This window comes from Gastrolobium bilobum, unplaced genomic scaffold, assembly GCF_033153095.1.
Source record: "Gastrolobium bilobum isolate Gb01-03AN ecotype WA unplaced genomic scaffold, APGP_CSIRO_Gbil_v1 utg1102, whole genome shotgun sequence".
NCBI classification, from domain to species: Eukaryota; Viridiplantae; Streptophyta; class Magnoliopsida; order Fabales; family Fabaceae; genus Gastrolobium; species Gastrolobium bilobum.
Genome location: NW_026897493.1, coordinates 317,311 through 326,585, shown reverse-complemented (window position 1 = coordinate 326,585; position 9,275 = coordinate 317,311). Strand labels below are relative to the sequence as shown.

The 9,275-nt window shown below is 29.4% G+C and overlaps 1 protein-coding gene across 1 annotated transcript; it reads left to right on the top strand.

Annotated features, from left to right (window-relative positions):
• The first annotated feature begins 1,295 nt into the window (after positions 1-1,295).
• Positions 1,296-2,455, top strand: LOC133307382 (F-box/kelch-repeat protein At3g23880-like). The gene is made up of 3 exons (XM_061507884.1): positions 1,296-1,610; positions 1,679-1,824; positions 1,915-2,455. Exons 1-3 carry the CDS (start codon positions 1,296-1,298, stop codon positions 2,453-2,455), a joined length of 1,002 nt encoding a protein of 333 aa, XP_061363868.1.
• The last annotated feature ends 6,820 nt before the right edge of the window (positions 2,456-9,275 follow it).

Here is a 9,275-nt window from a genome sequence, read left to right as displayed (position 1 = left end):
TTATTTTTTTTAAAACAAGCTAACAGACTAAATCAGACTTTTACTTTTTGTAAATAAGCCAGGCCACAGGCCTATAATAATATTTATAACAGATAACAGGCTTGGTCAGGCTGACACATTTAAACACAGGCTTAGCCTTTTAAGACCAAAAGTCGGCTCGGCCCGTTAACACCCCTAGGTGATACGATGAAAAGAATGAGATGATAAATAAGTAACCGTAATCACATAAGACTAAATGGGATAAACCAATTTGTAACTCTTTCCTAATAAAATTTGATTTTTATTAGCAAAAAGAGTTTAGAATATTCCCTATCACTTTGAAGCTCTTACACTCGGATTGTGGCTACATTTCAAGGATAATGAATTTACGGAATATTTTTGTTATGAATATCATTAACAAACATTATCCATTATGTAGACCAATGTAAGTGTTGTTTGCAGAAATTATTCATGTTTCTTGATACCAAGAATTTAGGAAAAGGACTATAATTTGGGTCTGTTACAGAATGATTTTCTTAATCTTTGTAAGTATCATAATTCCTTTCCCGTTTATCATCATAGCTGCCCCTCACAACCCACAAGAATAAAATTTAAAGTGACAACCACCTAAATTTTGATAGAAGTTTACGGTGAACAAGAATTTAGAAGTTGTATTTGCTAAGATTTATGAAGAAATAATTGGGATTTTGATATATGGGGAAAGAAAATAAATACTGAATAATGACTTATAATGATGTGATATAATATGATGAAAAAAATAGTTATCCTAATTTATAATATTTATGAAAATTTAAATTATAAAATTAAAAAATATAAGAAAATATAAATATTATATCTTAAAAAATCTGACGTGATATTTTGTTTTTTGGAAACCAATCTCACCTGATATTTTGTTTTTTGGAAACCAATCTCATCACCTGATATTCTGAATTAAGTTATAAGAGAGAGAATATATTTATAACCAATTTTTACTTACAATCATTATTTTTACAATTATTGGATTAAAATTAAATCAACAGTTGTAAAATAATAATAAGTGAGAGTTGTTGATTTAATTTTAATTCAATAATTATAAAAGTGATTATAAGAGGATATAAAAAAGAAAATTGCAAGGACAACCTCTTCCTAAATTAGGAATAAATACAATTTAAAATATATTTTTCCTTTTAAATTAATTCATTCCATCAAAATTATATCATTATATAATTACATTTTAATTTCCACAATGGTAACCCTTCATAATCATATCTTAATTTATAACACAGCCCAATTCTCACCGCATTTTGTTTATAAGTATGTATCCTTCCTCTAACGTGAGTAATCTAAACCCTAATTCTCGTTTGAAAAACAGAAACATGAAAAGAAGGAGCATGGAGAGTAACCTCCACTGGGATGTGATTCATGAAATTCTGTTGAGGTTACCTGTGAAGTCACTTGTTCGTTTCAAAAGTGTGTGCAAATCATGGCATTCTCTCATCTCTGATCCTCACTTTGCAAATTCTCGTTACGAGCTATCTGCCGCACCCTCGCACAAGCTTCTCCACATAGCATCTGTTTCTGAAGCTCGATCCATCGATGCTTATGCATCGCTTAACGATGATTCTTCCGTTGCAAGGCTCATTCCCCCAATTCCAAAGCCAGATAAACATGTTTGGGTTCAGATTTTGGGTTCATGCAGAGGGCTTTTCCTTATAGAAAGATGTCCAAGGAAAAGCCCGCGGCGGAAACACCACTACTTATAGAAAGAGGTTTCCACAGAGAACTGTCGTACTTTGAGATATTGGAAGAGTGTGAATATGAGAAGATATACCTAACTGGTTTTGGGTATGACTCATCCACTGATGATTATTTGATAATAATTGTGCTACGGCGTGATGGTGATATATGAAACGGTTTGGTGCTTTTCTCTTTGAGAACCAATTCACGGAAAGAAATTCAGGGCTTTCATGTTCACGACGTGTATTCATGGCGATCATCATTCTTTAATGACGCTGTTCATTGGTTGGCTCGTGGTGAATATTGTGTAATTCTTGCCTTTGATTTGGTAGAGAATAATCTCTCTGAGATATCTCTGCCAGATGATCTCAAATATGGCTCTTTTTTATTAGATTTGGGAATCATGGGAGAATGTCTCGCTGTTTTTATTGATAGCTTTAATAAAACTCAAGTGTGGGTTATGAAAGAATACAGAGTGCAGTCATCTTGGACTCTGATTGAGATTCCTATGCCACTTTCCGCTGTATGCATGACCAAAGGTGGTGAACTTATTGCATTAAGTTCTAATGAGTTGATGAAATTTAATGAGAAAGGAGAATTGCTGGAACGTTGTGAATATCGTTGTGATTATGTGATTGGGTTCCACTTAGCTATGTATACAGGGAGTCTTTTTTCACTCCCTAGGAACAACGATGGAAGCATGGAAACAACATCAACAGAAACCGACCAGGAGAAATAGGAATGTCTAAATTGTGGTAATTTCAATTATTTATTTACAAAATTCATAGCTTTATTTTGGAAACAAGGTTTGTTTGACTTGTTCTTATTATTGCGGCATCATGTTTTATTCAACATAACTTTTGATCTATTGTGGCATCATATATATGTTTGTTGTTTATTTAGTTATGCTCTCCAATTTATCAGTTGACCAAGCTAGCTTAGCAGCATCATAGCATGCGGGAAAAAATATGTGGTCAGAGAGAAGAAACATGCATTGACAATTTTGAGTGCGAGATCAAACTAATTTCTTAATTGAAGAAATTTACAAAGAAGAGGACAATGACAAGTAGACCTTTTATTTATTTGTTTCTTTATTATTTTATTGTTTTATGCTAAAGCATTGATAAGTAGACCCCAAATAATTGACTCAAGTTTGCAAAGCGATATTAGGACGAAGGTTGCTACGTAGTTAGACACTGAGGAGGAAGTCTACCTCAACACCACATCACAATTGGTAAAATTCACCAAAAATAAAATAAAAATAAATTACAGTCACTGCACATCATATGAGGTCATTGACTAACTCACACGATGCACTTTTGAACCATTTTTGGGTAGATAACCTTGTTTGAGTTTGTGAGGGATATATAAAATTATTAATATAATTTTATTTAATGGTTTAAGTTTTTGAATTGAATTGATTCTTTACATGATATTAGAGTCTTGGTATTCCGAATTCGATCATCATCGTCTTCTATTTTCTTTATAGAATTTCTTAGCACGTGTTGAGTCTGATATATTATTTATCTTTTAAGCTCAATGAACTCTTTTGTAAATGGCGTGATAGAAATATATAAAATCATTAATATAATCTTACCTAACAAGTAAAGCTTTTAACTTAAATTAGTTGTTTATATAATTCTATCACTTTCGGTGCCAATTTGGATAGACTTTGACGGGAAAAAAAAATTAAAATATTACTTTTTTAATAAATAATTACGAATAAGTTGCTATTTCGAATCTATTTACGGATCCATTGTACTTACTCACGCCCAGATTAGACGTGACTATTCACGTCTAAGTTAGGCGTGACTCCCAAAGCATTTATGCCTAATTTAGGCGTGACTCGTTCGGTGTTGACACGTGGCACAAAAAGTTAATAGTTTAATCGTAAAACTTCATAAGGCCATAACTTTTGACTCAAGTATCCGAATCAGGTAATTCTTTTTTTGATTCCACATAACTTTTCGAAATCTACGCAATGACATCTCATTTGATATATTTTATCTCTTACAAACACATTTCAAATTTGCAATAATGGTACTATAAAGATTGCACCAAAGTAGATTAGTCCATCTATAAATAAGGGTATCTAATGTCATATTAAAATATATACTTCTACCAAGTGTTTGAATAAAAATCCATTTAAAGTTTTATGACTTTTTTTCTGTAAAGCCATTTAAATTATATATGCCTAAGAGAAAGAAAAAATAAATACATTAAAAAAAAGAAACTAACGAGTATAAGAAAAGAAAACTAAATCTGAAATCGAATCTGAACTCTAAAGTTTGGAAACTAATAGCTGAGTCATTATGGCTGGATTTCAAAAATCAAATGTTTCTTCCTTAAAGATTTAGAATATTTATTTAATTATTTCCTTTATTAATACAGATTTTTTAAATTGATTTTTTAGTTTAAATCACAAATCAAATCTTTATTTTGTTTTCCTTATTATTAATAATTTTTAAATTTTTTTAATGTAAATCACAAACCAAATCTTTATTTATTTTTATATTAAAAAATAAAAAATTTGATTTTTTTAATTTAAATCATAAAATCAAATCTTTATTTGTTTTTTTATATTAAATCACAAACCAGAACTCGGAAGCTTATGGTTTAAACGCTCTTATAATATCATCATTCCAAATTTGAATTGTTTTTATGAGAGATAAAATATGTCAAATGAAGTGTCATTGAGTAGATCTCGAAAAGTTTTATGGAATCAATTTTTTTTATCTGATTTGGATACCTGAGTCAAAAGTTATGGCTTTACAAAGTTTACGGTTCTTAAGTTGATTTTTTTATGTCATGTGTCAACACCAGACGAGTCATGTCTAAATTAAGCGTGAATATCTCGTGAGTCATGTCTTATTTAGACATGAATAAGTGTAATAGATTTGTAAATAATTTTAAAATAGTCATATATTTATAATTATTTATTAAAATAATAATATTTTAATTTTTTTGCCTAGACTTTGGACATTCAAACAAGAACATGTCCAAAATTGGATATGTGAGGATACAGATCATCATCCAATTTGATTTTTGTTTAGGTTCCCAGTATCATTTAAGTTGCGGAGTAAATCTTCTTTTTAGGTCTCTAACAAAAAAATATAATCCTCACTTTCGTCTCTTATAAAAAAAAATACACATTAATTTCTTACAAAAGTTATTTTTTTTATAAAGAATAAAAGTGAAGACTATATTTTCTTTATTATGAACCCAAAACGGAAGCTTAGTTTGTGTGTGCACAACAAGCCCCTTGCAATTTCTTAGAGCAATGTATAATCTCGATGCCCATGATAATGACGGTAATGAATTGAAAGGTCCAAAAACAACCACGTAAAACACCCGGTACAAAGCAGAAAATGCTTCAATCAACCTTTTTAAATGAAAAGTGGAAACTTTAAATGACCGGACAACCACTATTAGGGGATGACAATAATTGCATTGGAAACAATGGGTTTCAGTCACTCAAAAAGGGTTACAAGTTTTTCAATTTATTACAGGGAAATTGTTATTTTATCTTAGATAATTGTCTTACGTTGAACGTTCATAAAATCTTATATTTCTTTTTTCTTTTCTTTTTATTAAAAATTATGGGTCCTATAACTTTGTTTCACTCATATAAAATATGTATCTTATGCGAGAGAAGATTAATAGCTCCCTTTATTATAAGGGATTAATATTTCTGATATTATAGTAAATAATTTTATCTTCTACATATATAAAATAAAAGTATGTAAAATTCATACGGAGCCATACAAAAAAGAGAGAGAGAAAAACAAAATACGAATCTCACATATTTTTATGTGATAACGAGATAAAATCTCCTATATCATGAGAAATATTAATCTCTATTATTATAATATGCACAAATTAAAGCAGGACCACAAAAATACTTATGGATGAAATTAATCCAACGCCCATAAGAAAAGCTAAAAACAATAATAAAAATAGAAAAGATTTACCTGCATCAAGTTATAACTCCGTGATCACAGACAAAAGGCATTAAAAATGGGTTTAGTTCTATGTGCATAAGCATAATTTACTAAAGGGGTGTTTGGTACAAAGTCTTTTTTAGGATTCAGGAAAATTAAATATTTTGAATTTTTAATTTTTGGATATTATCGTAAACGGAATGTTTTCACCATAAAAATTATGATTCTCGAATAAAAAAAATTTCTTTACCAAACGTTTCCTAAAGATCAGGGTGGCAAAACTTTCACACCTTTTTTTTTTTTTTTCGTTTTAATCTCTATTATTTACAATAGCAAGCTTCGGGTATCTGTGTTACAGGACAGAGTCTCTTGCAAGCTGCCCACATTATCCAGCTCACAATCATGAAATTTTTTAATATGTTCTTGGATCATGATCCTCCCGTTAAAAGAATGACATATGGAATTTTTTATTTTTATTTTCTTCCTTCTCTCTCCTCTCTTCTCAATCTCTCTTTCACTCTCTCTTCTCGGTTCCACCTAATATTTTGTCGGCCGGGAACCGCCAAAATAAATCTGCTAAATCATATCAACAAAACACCAGCAATTCAACATGTGGAGCACATGTTCTCATAATAGAACAACCTAGGAAGAAACACCTTCTTGATTTGGGAGATTCCTCAATCACAGGATATGCATGACAATTAGTTTATTTCATTTATATGTTTAGAAAAGTTTATGTACACAAAAAGATATTTAATAACACATATTCTACCATGTATGATTTAATAGATTGAGAGTTTCTTTAGTTCAATTTTTAAATCCTAATAATACATTTTATTAGGTATATATTTAATGGATTCCAAACTTTGGTGTTGTTGCACCACTTTTTTGGTGCAGCAGATGCAGAAAAAATGGCTCTACTGAATTATTTATTTTTTTAAAAGTTATAGGTATATATTGTTGTAAAAAAATTTCTTCTACAACAACAAAAGAAGTATAAAAGTCATATTTAGTATGGTCAAATCAATTTATATCAGTATAAATTTCACTCTAAATTTTGATAATTGATCTTGTTTATATATGATGATTTTGATTTATTAGATATAAAGATTGAGTGTAATGACTTTTATTCTTATATCGGTATAAAAATAACTGCCCCTATTTTTTTTTTGGTAAACACCTGCCCCTATTTAATAAATAATAAAATTGGAAATAAAAAAATTATTTTTCTTTTCAATTTTTATTTATGGGCTATTGATTCATTCTCTAAAAAAATGGATTTTATCAAACACAATTTTTAATTGTTTCTTTCCAAACTTAAAATTGAAAAAAATAAATAGCAACAACTAGATATTCTTTAACGGGGAAGATTATATTTACAAACTTTTTGTTTACAAACTCTTACAAACTACACTATGTCTGACCGATCATACTTCAATCAAGAATGTATAACTGGTGATACTTAGTATAATTTGCAAACTAAAGTTTGTAAACAGATCATTCTCATCTTTAATACCACAAACAACACATGGAGTAAGGGAATACGATCAGTAGTGCATTTGTTTGTATAAACTTTAAACAGAAATCTCAACCAATTTAAAGCAAATAATTACGCCCTCATATTCCTTTAGGCTTTGTTTGGGAGTTGGTTTTATGAGTGGAAGGAAAGGAAATGAAGGGTTTTAGTAAGCACTTCCCTTGTTTGTGAGTTTAAAAAAAGGAGGGGAAGAAATTGAGAATTTTTTCAAAATCCTCCTTCTTCTTAAAATTAAAGTTCCCCCAACCCCAATTTGGAGGGTTTGAAGGGGGAAATATTAAAAATTACTTATCTACGCTTAACATTAAAATGTTTAAACTACATAATTGTGAATCATTTTTAAATGCGATATTATTAGAAATGTCTCAAATATCAACAGAATTTATTGACGAAAAATATTTCTTCAAAAATAGTTGTGAAATTTTTTATGAAAACCATATACGTCAAAACTAAAGACGAAATTAGAGACGGAACCAGATTTTGCCATAATTACTAACATAAATTTTGTACGGAAAAAAAATTCAGTCAAAATTATTGATAGAATTTAAATTTTGTCGAAACTTTTAATGAAAATATTTCCGCCCAAAATTTTGACGAAACACATTTCCATCGAAAAGTTTCGACGTAAAATAATTACGTCCAAATTTTTTACGAAAAATATTTCTAGCAAAAATTTTCGCAAAATATTTTGACGAAAAATATTTCCATCAAAATTTGAGACTAAAAATATTTCTATAAAAAAATTTGACGGAAATTTTTTTTTATCAAAATTCTTTATGAAATCTAAATTTTGCAAATATATTTCACAATAAAACATATTCATCGGAAATTTTGACGAAAAATTTTGATAGACGAAAAATATTTCTTTAAAAAATTTCAACGAAACACATTTCTATCGAAAATTGTTGACGAAAAAAAATTCATCAAAATTTGTAACAGAATTTAAATTCCGCCGAAAGATTTCGACGGAAACATTTTCGTTAGACTTTTTGGCAAAAAAATTTCCTTTATTGATATAGATTTTTATTTACAAAACATTAAATTAATTTTTTTTGCCTATAAATAGGCAAGACATAGATTTCTAGCGCATATTTTCACATATCCTAAGGATTGTGAGGGAGAACGGTACTCCATTGTAAGGGCATATTTAATTCTTTTGCCTATAAATATTTTTAGGGCATATTTAATCCTCCTAAATCTCTAAGGAAGAAGGATTTTGTTTTTGAAAAATATTCATAAGCCGTCATTAATTTCAGACCACGAATCAAATCACAAATCAAATCTTTATTTATTTTTTTATATTAAATCACAAACTCAGAACTCAAATGCTTCTGGGTTTAACCGCTCTTATAATACCATTCTTGTAAATTTAAATTAAGTTTGTGAGGAATAAAATATGTCAAATGAGATGCATTGCGTAGATCTCGAAAAATTATGTGGAATCAAAAAAAGAATTACCTGATTTGAATACCCGAGTCAAAAGTTATGGCCTTCAGAAGTTTTACGATTAAATTGTTAATTGTTTTTTGGAAGAAAAAAAATGTGACACGAGTCAACACCTGATGAGTGACGCCTAAATTAGGCATGACTGCCTCTTTAATGACGCCTTAATTAGGCGTGATTGGTGACGCTCAAATTGGGCGTGATATTGCGTAATAAATGTGTAATTATTTTCAAAACAGCCATGAATTCATAATTTTTTATTTAAAAACATTAAATTAATTTTTTTTCCGAGAAGGAAAGAAAAGGAAGGGTTTTAATAAGCCTAGGGGTGTTCGCGGTCTGGATTGGATCGGTTGTGGAAGAAAAACTCATCTGATCCAATCCCTTCGGTTTGATCATGTAATCATCCATTCGGTTTAGATTTTTTTTCAAATCCGATCCGATCCAATCCAATTTTTTTCGGTTTGGATTGGATAGGTTTTCGATTTTTTGAATATCCTAAAATTAGTATCATGATTATTGTGCAAATAACATATTTTGTATATATTGGCTTTGTAAAAAAAATTGAAATACAAAAATATCAATATACAATACTATAGTTGATGAGACGTGACTAAGTTTTTTTTTGGGTTTACTTG

Coding starts and splice junctions, on each gene's coding strand:
- LOC133307382 (XM_061507884.1), top strand. CDS start 1,296: ATGTATCCTTCCTCTAACGTGAGTAATCTAAACCCTAATTCTCGTTTG. Junction 1,611..1,678: donor TTAACGATGATTCTTCCGTT/GCAAGGCTCATT, acceptor GGGTTCATGCAG/AGGGCTTTTCCTTATAGAAA. Junction 1,825..1,914: donor ATATACCTAACTGGTTTTGG/GTATGACTCATC, acceptor TTTCTCTTTGAG/AACCAATTCACGGAAAGAAA.